Source organism: Aedes aegypti, chromosome 2, assembly GCF_002204515.2.
Source record: "Aedes aegypti strain LVP_AGWG chromosome 2, AaegL5.0 Primary Assembly, whole genome shotgun sequence".
NCBI lineage: Eukaryota > Metazoa > Arthropoda > Insecta > Diptera > Culicidae > Aedes > Aedes aegypti.
The window spans coordinates 214,660,801-214,680,343 of NC_035108.1; the positions used below are offsets into that span (position 1 = coordinate 214,660,801).

A 19,543-nucleotide genomic window follows, 5' to 3' on the forward strand; every position below is an offset into this window, starting at 1 on the left:
TTGAAGAGTTCGTCGCTTTGCTAGATCAGCAATGTAATTACAATTTACGGAAAAAGTTGAACTTCTGTTTTGTCGTATTGGATTTCGGCAAATTTGTAACGCCACTGCAATGTAAGTCACGTATTATACCTACGTCATTATTCATTTCAGATCAGACTTAAATTTCCGCCTGTGAATGTAACATCTTTCTAGTAGAAACAAAAAGTTTCTACATGTTCTGATGATTAAATGATTGGTTGCGAGAAATATTGACTGATATGATGGAAAACTCTTTGAAAAATTCGAATAATGATCATAGAATCATGGCATATTTACTGACTTCAAGCTTAAAAAAATAAAGCCAACATACACTAAGATTTATGCATTATGCTGAAAATTTATAGTCGAGCCCAAAATAAAATCAAGAAATGTACCAACGTTTTTCAGCTGAAATAAACATCTCTTGAAACAACTTTAACATCTGCAACATTATATTAAAATATATTTGATTTATTTATCAATTATTATGCAGTGTTCATGACCAGGAATATTCTTGATCAACCATAATAGAGTATATGTCGTCCATCATGGATAATTCCCTATAGTCACACTAGTAGCTTTTAGTGTCTGATTTTGCTATAAAAGTTTATCTGATTTTGTTCTATAGTACCGCTCATTCGATTTTAGGTCGAGCTCTAAATGTCCTTGCCAAATTTGAACTCGTTTGGATGAAAACTGGGACTGCTCAAACTTTTTGCCCATATGGACGTTTAGTTACTCATTTATACTTTTTAATTATGATTTCATCGTTTTACAGCTAACCAGCCTAGTGGAAATTTGAAAAACTGATTTATATACCATCTGTAATTCTTGTGGTGCAAAAACGATTTTTTTGTACCAGCTTAGTACCTATGGTAGCACTACTAAGTGAAATTATTATATTTTAGAAACCAAATAAAGGAAGAATTCAGAAGTTTTTCACCTAAACGAAAGGATAATAGGAAAAATATAAAAGTTTAATAGAAGTATAATTTAGATTTGAGCTTCGTTTGCACCGTGAAGCTAGTGCTAGGATGCTACTATAGGAACAGAAATTGGAAATAACGCTAATATAGGCAAATGTGTTTTCTTTTAGTGGCTTAAGCGATATTAAATACAATTTTATGATATTGCGAAGTTTCCATACGTTTTCATCAAAACCAAGGTAAAAAGTTTCCCGAAAACGCGAATTATCACTATTTATCATCTTTAAAAGTCAATCCCTTTTGACTACTACTGTTTTTATGGGTTTATGGGATTCCAAGCCATAATAATTTTGGAGTGTGCACTTAGTATACCATCGTAGTCTCGATATTATTTCGAATGACCATTTCTTGGTCCTTGGGAAAATCCGGATATCCGTAAAACTGGACATATCCTGAAAGAGAGCTTGAATTTTTTTCAAACGACTTGCAGGTGGTGATTTAAGGGTGGCCCAAAGTCAATGTAGGTTTATATGGAAATTACTATGGAAAAATTTTGAAAAATGTTCCAAACACATTAGTACCGTAATCCGGGGTAACATTGATCATTTTTTTTTAGTTTATCTTAAATTTTTCATTTCACAATACAAATGTTACAAGTTTCATATTTTTAAAACAAGTACTGGCACCCACCGCTCCTAACTATGTACTTTATTTTGTTTTTCTAAAGATTTAAACATGTTTAAATAAATGTTTTAAGTGATTTTTTGATTCAGCTGATATGGGGTAACATTGATCACCCAAGTAAACAACGTTCGCTAATATTGGAAATGTCGTTACTTACTAAAATCAGGGACCATGAAGCCGAATATGAAGACCAAACTCTTACAAGTCATTTACTTTTTGAGTTATTTCAAAATTAAAAACACCTTGCACCACGGAATACGCCTAAAAGTAGGCAATTTCCTCAGGAAATTCTACATTCGTAATAGTAATTTGTTAATGTTGCCTAATTGAATAAACTTATGAAAGATTTGACAACGGAATCTTTTTCGGCGATGCCATTTTTAGTAACACCCGCATTTTTCTTGATCACATCGTCTGCAGAACTAATGTGAGACATGAATTTTCGGTAGTGTCAGTGAAAATGATAGAAATCATTGTTTCAAAAAGTTGACAAATTTGCGCATGAACTAAACGCAATTTTTGCAAAAACCTTAATTATCATTAGCTTATGAATATACGAAAAACCCTGAAAATTGTCTTACGTAATTAATGGATCGCCCCTTAAACCACGAATGTAAATTGTGCTCTCTAGGTAAACTTCAAGGGAATGTCCACTTTTACGGATGTTCCGAATTTTCCGGAGGATCATAAAGTGCTTATTTATCACCTTAGACGTCAATGACATTGACCCGATTCTAAAATCGCGTATGAAAATTATTTGAAAGAAATTGCAGCTCTCTAGGTCAATTGTCAGCATATGATCAGGACAAAGGAGGACAAAAATGGTCATTCAAGATATTTCGGAGGCAATGAAGGTTTAACTACGTGGACATCACGTAGACATCACATCTACAAGCCGTTTAAAAATTCTCGACCAAACCGGTTTTACGGTTCCCCAAATTTAACTTAGTTCGTTACGAAGCACTATGAATTTGTAAATCAAATTCAATGAATTCAGATGGCTAATGCCTAAAAGGTAAAGGCCGTTTAAAAACATCACAGCTCTCAAAACCAAATTTCAAGAAATGTCTTTTTATCCGGATGTTCCGGATTTTTCGAAGGACCACAAAACTGTCGTACAGGATTAGACGACAGCGATGACATTGATACGATTCTGAAATCACGTACCTATGCATATTGTTTGGAAGAAATCGCAGCTCTGTTAGTAAATTGTCAGCATTTCATTTTTCGGATGTTCCTGTTTTTTCGAAGGACCAAGAAATGTCCGTTCGAGATCAAGGTATACTAATTTGAAGCTCATCACTGCAAGTCGTTTGAAAAAAAAAATTCTAGCTCACTTGGTCAACTTTCAGGATAAGTCCACTTTTCTGGATGTTCCGGATATGTCCACTTTTACGGAAATTCCGGAGTACCAAAAAATGGCCATTCGAGATCATACCGAGCTCACGATATTATAAAAATTTGAAGCGCATCACTGCAAGTCGTTTGAAAAAAAATCCCAGCTCTCTAGGTCAACTTACAGGTTATGTCCACTTTTACGGATGTTCCGGATATTCCGAAGGACCAAGAAATGGCCATTCGAGATCGTACCGAGGCCACGATGGTATAACAATTTGAAGCTCAGCACTGTAAGCCGTTTGAAAAAAAACAGCTCTCTAGTACAATTTCCAAAAAAGGCCACTTTCACGGATTTTCCGGATCTTCCGGAGGACCATAAGGTGACCTTGACCACAATCAATTAGAGGAATTTAAACACTATTTATTATGGTTTATCTGTTCAGAAAAGGAAATTGATCGATTTTTTACCCGACCTGACCCAGGAGGACACCGGAATAACTCCGGCCATAGGAAATAAATTGGTCCACTTGTGGCAGCATATGAAACTAGAAGCCTATGGATTGCATTTAGTGAAAACCGCATCTAAATCAGTTGAATTGAACGATCACAATAACAATTTGAAAAAAAAATCGTAACCCGGTCTTCTAGTTGTGATTATCTAGTTCAGAGCTTAGCTTAGCTTAGACTGACTACACATATCAATGGTTGCTATTCCGTGATTGACCGAAGTCAGTGAAAATGCACAAAGAATCAACTAGAAGTTCGGCTGGGATTGGCCATAATCTTCTTCAGTGTGCATAATTCAGTGCCTCTATTTATACAGGGTCAATAACGGCGCCGGCCACGTCCTTGCAGTCAGGTGGGATTGGGGGAAGGAATGTTAGTGTGTAACCTTTGCTATTTGGAGACCGTGTTTGCCTCTGCATCTCCGCAAAGGTTACTGGGAGGGATGTTTGTTAATGGGGAGGATCGTTGGGTCACAGGATTCACTTTGATAAGCGATTAGACCATGATAAACGATTATTTGTGAGATATAAACATACTTAGAAATATAAAATTTTCGATTGACATGAAAAATTTTCAAGTATGAGAAAATAATGCCGTTACTTGAAGTGACGAACCATTCAAAGTTTGTTGAACAAATAGCTAAAAGCAACATTCCTACAGGATATTTTACCCAATTTGAAAAAAAAAAATATCGATTGGCTAGACCATCACATAATATTCTTATGCCGACACTTACAGGGGCGAACCATTCAAAGTTTTTTGAATAAAATGAACGTTTTGCAAGTCTACACTTCTAGCACAGACCAAACCATTCAAAGCATTTTTTTATGTATAAAAATAAAGGAGTGAGTGATTTTATATAAAAAATATAAAACAATAAAGTTATGAATTAGAGTTTATGCCGACACTTACAGTGACGAACCATTCATAGTTTGTAGAAAAATCATATTTATGTAACGATTAAATGTGCGGTCACACATATTTTATAGACTTGAAAAAAAAGCATGAAACGAGCTCACCGATTGATCCTTCATCCTTGATTGAGCAGCCACAATTCACTTTCATCTTCACTCGTGTGCTCGGCCATATAAAAGCACTCAGAAAAGAACGCGTCACCGGAGAGGAAAAAAAACTGACGACTTCTCGGACTTTCTCGATGCACTGTTCGGACTTTCTCGACGCACTGCCCGGCAGAAAAGAACGCGTCACCCGAGAGGGAAAAATAATGACGATTTCTCGGGCTTTCTCGACGCACTGCCCGGCAGAAAAGAACGCGTCACCCGAGAGGGAAAACACTGACGACTTCTCGGACTTTCTCGATGCACTGCCCGGCAGAAAAGAACGCGTCACCCGAGAGGGAAAAATCTGACGACTTCTCGGGCGTTCTCGATGCACTGTTCGGACTTTCTCGACGCACTGCCCGGCAGAAAAGAACGCGTCACCCGAGAGGGAAAAATAATGACGATTTCTCGGGCTTTCTCGACGCACTGCCCGGCAGAAAAGAACGCGTCACCCGAGAGGGAAAACACTGACGACTTCTCGGACTTTCTCGATGCACTGCCCGGCAGAAAAGAACGCGTCACCCGAGAGGGAAAAATCTGACGACTTCTCGGGCGTTCTCGATGCACTGTCAGTTGTGATTATCTAGTTCAGAGTCAGAAAAACTAGCTCAGAAAAATTTATTTGTGGATTTATTCATTTGAATACGATTAATTCGTGCTGTTCGGAGTTTGAATCAAGGTGTTCGGATTATGAGACATAATGAACACAGTGTTCGACATGTGAATTAAAATGGTGTTTCATACTTTTATGTAAACACCATCCTAAACAAGTTTCAATAAACATTTTTATCGACACAAGCAATAATTAACAGTAATACTTTGCTGTAAAATAAAAAAAACTTCACAAATATCTGCTAATATATACCTATCATGTGCATTTTAAGTCATTGTTGGTCTTAAATGTTTGGAATATGAGTCAAAACGGTACATTTGATGAGAAATTTCAACACATGCTGAAATACCAGTTAGCGTCTTTTTTCTGCAGGGTAGGGTCGGTGTATCAGTTATGGTCACAGTGGTTCCTTATTTCGCCATATGTGATAACTTGAATGTTCCCACATTTTGAAAGGGTTTGTGTGTTTTAGTTATAAAATACAGAATATCTCTTGATGTTAAAACATTCAAAAATATATAAAAAAAATGTGATTTTTTTATAGTTAAATTCTTATCTAGCATGAGCCCTAGATACCTAACTTCATCTGACCAATTTATTGGAATCCCTCTCATCGTGACAACATGTCTACTTGAAGGTTTCAAATAAAGAGCTTTGGGTTTATGTGGGAATATTATTAGTCGAGTTTTGGAAGCATTAGGAGAAATCTTCCATTTTTGCAAGTATGAAGAAAAAATATCCAAACTTTTTTGCAATTGAGTTCAGATGACACGCAGGCTTCTTCCTTTGGCGGAGAGGCCTGTGTCATCCGCAAACACAAATTTTTGACATCCCTGAGGTAACTCAGGTAAGTCAAATGTGAAAATATTGTATAATACTAATCAGCATTTTGTAGATGGTTAACATTGGGCGATGGTGAACTTTGCTCGATTGAAGAGTTCTGCGCAGTCCAAAGGCACGATTTCCGGCATTGATGCGTCTCTGGATTTCTCTGCTGGTGTCGTTGTCAGCATTCGCCAGTGAGCCCAAGTACATAAATTCTTCGCCTACCTCGATTTCTTGCCTTGCCCCCTATTGAACCCCTCGCTATCATGTACTTCGTCTTCGACACATTGATGTTCAGTCCGATTCGAATAGTCTCAGCTCTTAGCGTCTCGAAGTTCCGTGCTACAATATCAATGTCATCGACAAAACCATGTAGCTGAACGGACTTTCTGAACATCGTGCCACTCGTGTCAATCTCCGCTCTTCTTATCACACCCTCCAACGCAATGATAAACAGTAAGGATGGAGGACCATCATCTTGCTGTAACCTTCTGTGCGATTCGAAGGGACTTGAGAATATTCCTGATACTTGGACTATGCACATCATCCACTCCATCGACGCTTTGATCAATCTTATCAGTTTGTCCGATCGATAGGCCGATTTGAAATCGATGAACAAATGCCACACATCATTTGTACATTGTATTCGCGACATTTCTGAAACACCTGGCGGATGACGAATATCTGGTCTGTTGTAGCTCGTAAATCCTGCCTAATATGACTAGCAGTTGGTGATAGACGACGACATCAAATTTGGAAGAGACCTTGTAGGTGGTGCTCAAAATTGTGATCGCACGATAATTGGCGCAATCTAACTTGTCGCCCTTTTTGTAGATGAGAAACACGACACCTTCTATCCGCTCCTCCGGTAATACTTCCTCCGCCCAATTCTTGAAAGTAACTCAGTGCAGCGCTCATGCCAGTGCATTACCGCCGTATTTTAGCAGCACGCTCGGTAGTTGGTACACTCCAGCAACTTTGTTGTTTCAACCGTCGTATCTCCGTTTCTACTTCTTGGAAACCTGAAGTCTTTTGTCCTCCGCGCGTGCTCTTAAAGTCCGTGCCACTTTCGCTACTGGCCATATTACCATTAAGGTGCTCGTCGTAGTGCTTCCTTTAGCTTTCGACTCCCTCACGTTCATTCGCGAGAAGTTTTCCTTCGCAGTCTCGCAGGTTCAGCTTCTCATGAAACTTCCGTGAGTCCTTAGCGCGAAACAGCTCTTCCAGTCGCTTCGCAATCTCGTTGTTCTTGCTGGCAGATCATACACAGATAAAAATATTTAAATTTCAATGTAGCGTAAACAGAAGAGTATAGTAAAAGTAAACCAAATTCATCTATTGTTACAGCATCACGTTTAATTTTCAACTAAAGATAGTTGAATGTTACTTGATCGTGCACTCGATCGAAAAGTAAGCGATTTGGCGTTGACATTTCAGTTTATTTTGATGCTCCAAATATTTGCATGAAAATAAACTGAAATTTACAACATATTTTTAGCTGTGTGCCGATTTGAAAATGGTCTTTGACAAAGTTGTAGCTGAAATATGTATTTTACCAGTATCAACATAGTTACTTCCTAGGGGGTGCGAACTGGATATCAACAAGCAGCCAGGCTGCTGTCAAACCTACATTTTCATCAAAATGAGCCGAGTATGCCTAGGAGTGTGTGGGGTCATTACTTCGTCACGCTAAAAAAATATATACATTTTATGTGACACAATAATAATAGTTCTAACCTGCGAGGGAGAGACCGATACGAAATTTATGTACGTCAAGGTGAGCCGAGATTCTGCTGTCACGAACTGCCACTGTGAGCCCAGATCTTAAACAATGGACAAACATGATGAAAGCGCGTAACTCATCAAAACATATTTTTGCATTTTATCAAATGTGACAAATAATCGCTTGAAAAGCTATTCATACTAATTCAAAAGTAATGTCACGATAATATCTTTTATTCTGATTGAATATAAAGTATTTAAATACTCATAATTTTACTTTTTCCAATAAAAACGAAAATTAACTGCATAGAAAACTTTGGCCTTTTTTTCCATGTTTGTCCAGAAAGATCGAAGGTACACAACAAAAAAAAGCTAGCGATTTTCATCAAGTCTGCCTTGATTGTCGTTGGCAAGTTGGAGTTTTCTTGCAGTTTGATATAACTTTGTGTCATATTTCGTGTGTAGTATCGGTGCCTCCCTCCCAGGTTCTAACTTTCAATGACACATGGATGTGTACACGGTATACTCAACAAAGTAGGCTATTCCCACGTGTAAACAACGGTTTTCAAACAAAACATGTGTCGTCATTCCTATCGTCAAGCATGAGGCTTACAGGATAGTAAAAGAGAGCAAGCATTGCTTTCTTTTGCAATCGCTCGAGTTTCCGATAGAAATGACGTTACAGCCAAATTTCATTTTTCGGAGTATAATACCTTGCTTCTTTTTACCGTGGATGTGTACAAGGGAAAACGATATTACCGACTGAATGAGTTGATTCCCATACAAACTACAAGCCCTCAGCCTGTGCAATCTCAATTTTCATCCAAATGAGTTCAAATTTTAGGAGGACACTTAGAATTCAACCGAGAATCGAATAAGCGGTGTGGAGGGAAACCGATATTGTGACCACCCTAATAAGATTCAGTTTGATTTATTTTTTTTTCGATAAAATAATTTTTTTAAACAAGCTTGCATCTTTCATACAAAATTCGTTGTTAGAGATACTATACTTATCCAAACCATCATAAAGTACATTTATAATAACGAAAGTATTACAAATTTTATTGTTTCCTATGTTTTGATACCTAGACAATAATTAATGTTTGGAACGGGCCTAGTTTAATGGTTAGGACATCCTTGAGATAGTCAATTATAACGTTAAGATTATAGTGACGACTTCCTTCGGAGGGAAATAAAGCCCGGGCTAAAATCTCAGTGATAAAGATAAACAAAAATCTGTAGCAAATTAAGAAAAATCAGCATACAAGCTGGGAAAACTTGCATGCAAGTTAACTGAAGTTGGAAAATAATACATTTTTAATAATATTTATATAAAAAACAGACTTTTTTTAAAAAGACACGGACACCGTCTTCAGCCATTTAGCTGCACAGACTGTAACTTAACACTAGACAACGGACAAGCCTGCTCCAGTGACACAGCCGAGAATCATTCGTGACGAAAAGTTTCAATGGCTGCAGCGGGAATTGAATCCACACCCCATGACACGATGCGCTTAAATGCCTGACGACACTAACCGCACGGCCACGAGGCCCACTTGCTGTGACAATTATGAAAACGGCAATGAATTCAGTGACCAGAATAAGTAAATGACGGTATTTTGATGCTTGAGACAAACACTTGTTCCACAGTGTTATTGATAATGAATTATTTTGTTTTGATGGTATTGAGATGGTATACCGAGAGTGTAGCATTTGATCACATTTTTATCTTTTAGATACAATTTTAAAATACAACTATTTTTAAATAATTAATCAAAGTTGTTTTTTTTTGCTCTATAAACGCTTGTAAAGTTGTTCACTGAAAGCTTTCTTTACACTTTCGTACTTAGGGGCGATCCATTAATTACGTAAGACAATTTTTGCGATTTTTCAACCCCCCTCCCCCCATGGTAAGATCTTTTGTATGAAAATAAAAAGTAAATTGTATGACGCGTAAGAAATCTGAAACCCCCCCCTCCCCCCGTAAACCCTTACGTAATTAATGGACAGCCCCTTAATGGGTTTCTTTCCATTCAGCATTTGCTCCCTCAGATGTTTCCAATGACAACGCGTGCCGGACGCTGTCGTGTCGTCGATTGCTGCGTTCGCTAATATCGATGACGATGTGACGAACGAAGGCAACTAACTGGATGGTGTTGGTGCAAAATTTGCATACTTTACAAAAAACGGAAAACTTGATTTGTGTTTGCGTGCGGTTGGAAAAGTGAAACCTTGAACCGACCGCAGCATGATCGTTGGCAGGCCCAAAATTAATTCACATCACATTGCTAAAGTGACCCATTGTCATTACTACTGTGGTGGTCATCTAATTTTCTCACTTCTGCCCTGTTGGTGTATGGAAGGTACTCACTCACTATCTCAGCTGTTTATTGAAACCACGACAAACGTGACAATAATCGCTGCAGCATGTTAGGTTTAAGTGTGGTAAAACAGTGCAATTTTATTTTCACTAATTCCCCTGCGACGCAGTGATAAGCTTAGCTTGCTGAGATCAGTGGCCAATTGATCGACTTTATCTTGCCATTGTGTGCTACGATTTCCGTGGAAAATCTGTAGAAAATTCTATTGCAGAGATCTTCACGACAACTTGGACGTTGGCATGGCGACGGCTACGGGGGCCATGAGTTTGGCTTCGATGGCGGCCAGCAAAACCGGTGAGGCAAGCACCAGCAGAACTAGTCCCAGCGAACTAAACGTCGATGGAGCCGGAGTATGCAGCGCAGACGGGGCGCACTCTGTGGAGTTAGTTGTCCTGAACGACCTCAATGGTGATATTAGTAAGGTAAGTTTTGTTTCATTTACCACACTGCCGTGAATCGCAAGTCAGTCCCATCTGCATTTTCGTCAAAATTGAGTTGAGTCCAGTTTTCAACATATCTTCCAATGCTCTTTCAGCTGCACTTATGAGATAATATTATTTGTTCGGAAAATTTACGAAAGAACAGCAAGTCAAAAATGTCCCATAATTAAAAGTAACCGCATATCAGTCCCACCACAGATTTTCGCACTGTGTGACCCAAAAATGAACCGTCTTTTGGTCATCTTCTCATTTTTTTCGGAAATATATCGTAGTGAAAAGCAAATTGTGAAAGTTTCATTAAGATTTGAACTTGTTCCAATTTTCTAGAAATTTTTGAATATTCGTATGGAAATCGAGTTCAGAAACTTCACATCCCAATTTTTCAATGCCTACTTTTTACAGATGGGACTGACTTGCGATTCACGGCAGCACAATACTCAAAAATTTGTTTGATCTAGATTACTGGTTAATCATATGTTCTTCAAAACAAAAAAGATTATAAAGCGTGACAAAAGTTACATTTTTGTGTGTCTCAAGAATCAAATTATGTGTCTAGTACATTTGGGGTCGCTGAATCTAATGGTATAATCAAAAATGTTCCTACACTTCACAATTTTGAGCGACTGGTCGAATAAATATTAACACACAATACACAATTTTGAGCGACTGGTATGAATCAATAATTTTATTATTAATGATCTGACCCATCAAAATAGGATCTTCAACTTTAATTTACCACATGATTTTTGTTGTGAACTGACAAATTCTGCAATTTCAACAGCCAATATTGCAAAAACAACAACTGGCGTTTTTAAAAACAGCAATAGATTCAGAAACTCAAAATTCAGTAAATAGCAGTATTTTGGAACTTCAAACAAAAGGTTGTTCCGCAGTGTTATTTTTTGTCTTTTAATTTTGCCTTCAGATAAACGTTGTGTTGTTTCATTGATTTGAGATTAAATCTAAAATTTGTTTTAAAATTGCAAAAATATCTTTCGAGTAGAATTTTATTAGTAATTAATTTTTATTTTACCTCCATTAGTCGATATCTAAAGGTCCAAAACCAGAAACAATAAAACAAAACAAAAATGATTTGCAAAAAAAGTGTCCTTCCTTCGTACACATAGAAGTAATTGGTTCAAGGTTGAGTCATTTGAATATTCTTTACCCTTGAGCGGATAAAAATAAAATGAAATGATGTAAAAGTTTTTTGCAATTTCCCATCGTCATAGGCTGTTTTTCATCACGACAATCTGGCATAAAACGGCCTACTTTCTTGCACTGAAGTATGCAATGCGGCAATAGTTATTACGCAACTGAAAACAGTGCTGTATTGATTCATTACGCAACGCTTTCTCATTACACAACTGTTTTGAGTTGCGTAATGAATCAATACACAACAATTGTTCAGAAATTGTAAAATAATGGTGAATGCATTCCGATATAATTTCTGATTCCCTCAAGTGGTCTTCTATGAAATTGCAAAAATGTTGTACATAATTCGTTGCAGAACTCGACTTTTACAGCACTTGTCGTAATTATCCTACTCGGCAAGCCTCGTAGGATAAATTTACGACTCGTGCTGTAAAAATCATCATTCTGCAACTTATTCCGTAAACTACTAATTTCGACGAGTGCTGTAAAAATCGAGTTCTGCAACGAGTTGCGTACAACATTTTTTTGCAATTTCGTAGAAGACCATTTGAAGGTATTAGAAATTTTAAATTCATTTAATTGACGTGACTTTTAATCAGACTATTATAATAAGAGAAACTGAACCTATTAATGATTTCATCGCAATCATAAAGTTTTAAGTACAATATCCATCGATGAAATCGAGGCACTAAATTTCAATTTGATTTTCGGTATAACTTACACTGCATCACCCAAGGTGTGTTTTCTCCTGATACAACTATATTCACATTATCTATTCCGGTATTTTTACGCATATAAATGCACCAGAAAATCATTTTAACTTCATCAATAAGAATACATAAATCGCACCACTCGTAATAAACTTTTTATGTTATATTTTTACGATAAATATACCGCGGCATGAATGTTTTATGTATAAAAGACTTAAAATGTGTCTTTTGTCGCTTTGAAAAATGGTTTTAGGACACTTGGTCAGATGACATTTTGTTGAATGTCGTTTGGTCGAGGACATTTGGTCGAAACTACCTTTAGTCGAAGTAACATTTGGTCGAATGGGCATTTGGTCGAAAACCTTCAAATCATTTGATCCAATGACGTTTGGTCGATCGAAAATTTGTTTGAACGCGAAATTGGGCGAAAGCTTTTTTTGAACTGGTTTAAAATGCGGCTTTAGGACATTTGGTCGAATGGTCTTAGAATATTATTTTGAATTATTTTGTAATGGGCGATCGAACTATCGATTGTTTCAACAGCTATATTTTGCACAGTTAAGTTTATTTAGGGCAAACATACTTTTCATCATAATTCAATAACGAATCTATCTTTCATTTTTTACCTAAACTTCATAACGTGGTTAGGATGCATGTTTTAATGTCTATATAGGATTAATTATTCTTGTAAATGTTATTATTCTTCTGCCAATTTTGGATCGGAAAACGAGACGATTTATTTTACTCAGTTTTGTAGAAGTTCAAAGGTAGTTGTGTCTAGGTACTCATTGTTCCAGAGGACTGACACGGCTGTCATCCTGCATACATTTCGACTCTTCCTCACAGTGGCGAAGCGATGTTTTCTGCAGTATCAGCAAGGAATACAGAGAAAACTTAAAGCATGTCCTAAGCAATTTTGGAAATTCGTGAACGAACAACGTCGTGAAGCTGGCCTGCCGTCCTCCATGATGCTCAATGGCAACGTAGCTTCTACCCCGAATGACATTTGTCAACATTTTGCACGACAATTTGCTAGCGTCTTTACCGAAGATAGATTGACAGAGGACGATATTCAGCTCGCCGCCAATAGTGTTCCTCTTCTCAGTGAAAACATGGACGCTATCGATATTGACAGAAACGCGATTGCTAGAGCATGCTCAAAGCTAAAAAAATCCTTCAATCCTGGGCCCGATGGTATTCCTTCTGCGTTCCTTAAAGAGCATTTAGACAGTTTGCTGACTCCATTGCTCCTTGTTTTTCAGCGGTCAGTGACCGTCGGTATCTTCCCGTCATGTTGGAAGCTAGCGTATATCGTCCCCTTGATGCTACAACTAGATAACTCGAAATTTGAAATTTTTGACTTCAATATGTCAAAACATTTTTCTTAATTAGATCTGCAAAATATCCACAGGTCTTAAGCGTGTGATTCAAAATACACAAGTTAAAGATTATTTTTCAATCATAATCTCTGCGATTAACCATCACCTTGTTAAACGGTCATACTTTCAAAGTTGCACATCTCAAAATTTTGATTTTCGAGTTATCTAGTTGTAGCATTAAGGGGACGATATGTTTCCTGTTCACAAAAAAGGGAATAAGCGGGACTGCAACAATTTTCGCGGGATTACCTCATTAAGTTCTATCGCCAAACTGTTCGAGCTGATTATCATGGAGCCCCTGTTTTCGCACTGTAAGCCGTACATTAGTACCGATCAGCATGGTTTCTTGACTGGCCGATCCACGGCTACTAACCTCTTATGCCTAACATCGTATATCACGAACAGCATGTCTGAACGTGCGCAAACAGACGTTATTTATACGGATTTGACAGCTGCTTTCGACAAATTAAATCACCGCATAGCCATTGCAAAGCTAGATAGGCTGGGAATCAACGGCAGCCTCTTACAATGGCTTCAATCGTACCTGACCGATCGTCATCTGTTCGTCGATTTGGGAGACTGTCAGTCACCTACTTTTGCTGTCTCATCTGGAATCCCTCAGGGAAGTCACCTGGGGCCTCTGTTATTCCTGATTTACTTCAACGATGTCAACCTGGTGATCAAAGGACCACGGCTTTCTTACGCAGATGACTTGAAGCTCTTTCTTCGAATCCGCTCAACTGATGACTGCAGATTTCTTCAACTTCAGCTGAACGCTTTTGCTGACTGGTGCCATTTAAACCAGATGGATGTTAACCCTTTAAAATGCTAGGTGATATCGTTCTCACGCAAAAAAGAGACAATTGTCCATAAGTATGCCTTATTTGGTCAAGACATAGAGCGCGTTAACCAAATTAAGGACCTGGGAGTTATCTTGGATATCCAACTCTCCTTTAAGCAGCACATCTCGTTCGTCGTTGACAAAGCTTCCGAAATTCTAGGACTTATCTTTAGAATTTCTAAACATTTCTCGGATATCTACTGTCTTAAATCGCTCTATTGCTCCCTGTCTCGTTCCGTCTTAGAGTACTGCTCGGTAGTTTGGACGCCTCACTACAACAATGGAGTTGAGAGAGTTGAATCCGTTCAAAGGAGATTTTTGAGATTTGCACTACGAAGACTTCCGTGGTCTGATCCCTATCGGCTGCCGACCTATGAAAGCCGTTGCCAACTTATTCGTCTGCAACCCCTGTCCGTCCGCAGAGATACAGCTAGAGCTTTGTTTATTGCCGATATTCTGCAAGGACACATAGATTGCCCTGCCCTGTTGGAGCAAGTCAACATAAATGTGCAGCCCCGAGCCCTTCGGAATAACGTGACGCTGAGATTACCTGTTCAACGAACTAATTATAGCATGTTTGGCGCTATTTACGGTCTGCAAAGGCTTTTTAAAAGAGTTGCGGCTCTCTTTGATTTCAACTTGTCTCGCCAACTACTTCGACGAAGATTCAGTTTGTTTTTTGATAGATCGTAAGAATGACAATTTTTAATATGTTTAGTTTTAAGATGACATCATTGGGGCTTTGAAGCCTGTTGGTGGTACAAATAAATAAATAAATAAATAAATAAACATCGTTTTTGGTACCTCGCGTTTTGGTACCCACATTCTGGTCGGTTTGCCCTAACTTGCTTCTGATTTTCGAGTATACGGCTCATGTGCTGCTAGTGCTAGTTTCTGGCAATTTTCTTGAGTTGGAACCAGTCATTTATTTATTTATTTATATATTTCCTTCATCTGACTTTTGTCTTAATAAAGATTGAAGTGGTGGGGAAAAGTCCCTTGGAGTTGGCACTAGAAGAAACTGTGGCCAGTCTCCAAAATAATATATTGCGTTGAACCGCCGTATTTGATTACGTTTTTCCTCTTTTCAACATTTTGTTGAATGTTTTACGCATCCGTGAGGTATAATTGATGTCTCCTATCCAAAAAAATCATCTTCTTCTTCTTCTTCTTCTTCTTTCTGGCATCACGTCCCAACTGGGACAAAGCCTGCTTCTCAGATTAGTGTTCTTATGAGCACTTCCACAGTTATTAACTGAGAGCTTTCTTTGCCGATTGACCATTTTTGCATGCGTATATCGTGTGGCAGGTACGAAGATACTCTATACCCTGGGAATCGAGAAAATTTCCTTCACGAAAAGATCCTCGACCAGTGGGATTCGAACCCACGACCCTCAGCATGGTCATGCTGAATAACTGCGCGTTTACCGCTACGGCTAACTGGGCCCCAAAAAAACATATGTTTTGCCAATTCCAAAAGAATCAAAACAAAGACAATGATCAATTATGATGATGTGTATTGTAAATGTACGATAGTTCTTACGTTAGCACAAACCAAGAATTATGACTGGACGCCATGTTGAATCAATGTTGGGTAGTCAATTATTGACTCATTTCGCCCCCCCCCCTGCATTGTTCGAAATTGGAAATCTGTTGAATTCATTATTCCGTCACTCAGTTATTGTAATATAAAACATTTTTGAATTTATTGTTTATGCATTTGTGGATCTTTATCCAATGACAACATCGAGTGTAAGTGCTCGTATTCGACCGTGGGTAAGAATTTGGAATGCGGGAATCAGACATGATGCGGTTGGGCATAGAATAACATGATCACCTTGAATTGTTTGCTTCTAATGCACTTCTATACGTGAAATAAGAGGGCGAGTTTTGATGGGCATGGCTTTTAGGAACCCATTTTGACGAAATCCATCGAAAGTTCCACCTGTAGGCTACGTTTCCTACTCATGGTGAATTATTGTTATGGTTGTAACTTCTAGCTAAATCACATTCCTTGGGAAAACATGAGGGTTTGATAGCGGAGTAGATGACTTCTATTGATAATAAGTTAGGTATTAATTCAAACGAAAATAATCAACGAGAGTATTGTGTTTATCCCATTGCGTGAGTTGATACGTGTCGACATGGGTGACAAAAGTTTACTTGCTTCCATTCGTCGTGATTCATCCAACTCGCAGAATATGCCTGAATGAGAAAAATGACATCAAGTATCGTCAACAAAGCTAGGGGCCAATCGATTTTGTGGTGGAGTTTAGGCAATCAACTGGAATCCCAAAATATCACTCGTCGCTTATTGAAAGCTTGAAGTTTGTTGGAAAAATACCAGTAAACCAATGCAGATTTATTGCTCTCTATCATGTTGTTTAAGTATCTGCAAGAATCTCCAGTAAAAGCTCCTAACATGTATGCTTTCCGCTCTTTCAATAACCCAATCACTGTATTTTAACGTCATTAACGTGTAAAATAATCTGAAAAATCCCTATTCGACTTAATGTCCGTTGGACCAAAATATGCTTCTTAAAGCAAATACATTATTTTCGACCAAATGTCCATTCGACGAAATGTACTTTTGACTAAACATCATTCGACTAAATGCCATTCGACCAAATGTTATAGATTCCCGAAATGCAGCTTTTGCACAACGGAATGCATGATTTTAATTTTGTATTATTTAATCAAAAGTGTATTCAAATTCAAAGTAAACTGCCACTTATCTCCCAATTGGTGGAAACCTACCTAATACCTAAGCATTGATTATTGTTTTCTAAGTTTTGCGACGTTGGTAGGATAATGTATTCTTTTGAATTTAATATTATTATTTAAGCGAATTATATCACTTTGCTGACGGTGTTGATGAATTCGAGCGAACAACAGAGTTTGCAGTGGGAGTTTTGGATGGCTATGACGAGAGCACCCAGAATTTGATTTGATGATAAATAACTCAAACGAGAAAATTGGGCTTTTTATGTACATCAGGTGAGGTATGACGAGATGACTAAGATGGCAAAAGTTGACTTGTTTCTATTTGAGATCAGCTCGTCTCGGCACGCAGAATAATTGAGAAAGCAACATAAAACGTCAAAAACGCTGAATATAGAGCTTAGTGACATTTGAACACACGAAGACTAGCATACGCTCGTCATACACAGTTTGTTTTTGTTTTCCTCAAAGAAACTTGCACACGCTTTCCAGACTCGTCAAAATGCATATGGAAATATTACCCGATTTGAAAAAAATATACCCGGATTCTGGGTGTTTTTCGAGACAGAGTGCATATTGTTTTCCTCTAAGGTTCACAACTACACCTACACTAGGGCACCCATACCATTGGGCGTGATAACCACTATGTTGGGAGAGTATGATTGGTGATATTTTTTGTTTTTATCAACGAGATATTTAGCTCTAGGCTAGTTCATCTTGGGACCAAAGGCTTTGAAGGAAGTCGTCACGCACACCTTACGATCGTAAGCCACTATCTTGAAAATTGAATTTTGCTAACCGCATATTGATTGTTGCTAGCACTTTTTTCAATTATTCAATCATTCTGTGCATCAGCTACCCAACTAACAATTTTAGCGCTATAAGCCAAGATTATTTGCTTTGTGCTGTATAACAGTTGAATTGAAGCAGCGAACGCAGCAAAAAATGAAAGCTGTCATAAATAGAACGATTATCGTTAATACAGCTGTAACGCAAACGTTTTGCAGCTACAAATCTTAGCTGAATAAATTTCGTCAGTTATCGCTTTTGCAGCTTTCACTAAGCTGTAACTCAACACCTTAAAGGATAGCAACCTAATGATGTGGAATAAAACTCGCCATCATCAATCCGGCTGCTTCTATACAATATGATTTGTTATGCTGCTCAATATATATTTAAGAAGTGCTTTGTCGTTAGTTATACAGCGAGCATACAGCAGTATGCTGTAAAACAACAACTTGTGGCGCATCTACTCAGCTCGTTGGATGTAAACATTGCGTTTGACGTTTCGCACCCTTTTACAGCCTGATGAAGTGGTGTAAGCGTGGCTATGGCATCTTTTACGATCATCATAAAATATTGTGTGAACCGTTTTCGATGTAGAAAAAAACGGTGTGTTTTCTTTGCCTTTCGATATAGACTGTGGTGGCAACAAGGACAGCGTCGAGACTTGTGGATGCAGAGATCGTGAGTTCGATTCCAAGCGGTGGCAGGTAACGTTGGGAACATTAAATTCAGATACTTATGATATGAATTTCGGAAGCTTAAAAGTAGCTGAGTAGATTCGCCAGATTTGTTGGTAAAAGGATCGCATAGAAGCTTTCGTTCGTATGTACAGCGCCTTTACTCAGCATAAAGCCGTATAAAGAAGGCCTAGAGAATGTTTACATTTGCACTAAATGTTAGTTGGGTACATAATGCTACTAACGACGATAATCGTAATAAATCTAAAACATTGTTTCCACACATTGTACCGTCAAACGGGGTGACTTGCAACACTTTTCAACTTCAATCAACCAAAACCATGATCTAAACGTAATCTAAAAATATAAATTCCTTGTAGAACTTTGAATGGCCGGCTCGCCTACAGAATGAGATGATAGAAAATTGAATCGAATTATTTTGTCATATCAAAAGTCATCAAAAAGCTGAAATTTTTTAAATGTCCTTGTGCGGGGTGACTTGCAACACTCACTGCTAATTTAGTTTTTTCTAACAAAATGTTGATATTTTTTATTAGTCACACTTGTTAAGTATTGTTATTCGTGTATTTAAAGCATTCGAACCAGTACAAGAACATTTAGAATACATTTTTGTAAGAAAATAATTGAGCTATTTTTGTATGGGAAAAAGAGGCGTTAAATTATTAAGGTCCAATATCTTAACTGATCAATATTTTTAACGAGTGTTTGTAGTTGATTGATGAATTATTACTCTTTTGA

General features: G+C 37.8%; 2 protein-coding genes across 8 annotated transcripts in view; one reads left to right on the top strand and one right to left on the bottom strand.

The window, feature by feature from the left end:
* LOC5574477 (tyrosine-protein kinase receptor torso) overlaps positions 1-19,543 on the bottom strand; it is a 198,415-nt gene that overhangs the window by 94,068 nt on the left and 84,804 nt on the right. The gene's annotated exons all lie outside the window — the stretch shown is intronic.
* Positions 1-19,543, top strand: part of LOC5567497 — a 59,158-nt gene that overhangs the window by 37,793 nt on the left and 1,822 nt on the right. The window contains exon 3 of one of the 2 annotated variants that reach the window (XM_021843943.1): positions 10,287-10,497. In XM_021843943.1, coding sequence (XP_021699635.1) covers positions 10,287-10,497 — 211 coding nt within the window. Of the gene's footprint in view, positions 1-10,271; positions 10,498-19,543 lie in introns of both variants that reach the window. The other variant, XM_021843942.1, reaches the window with a different exon arrangement.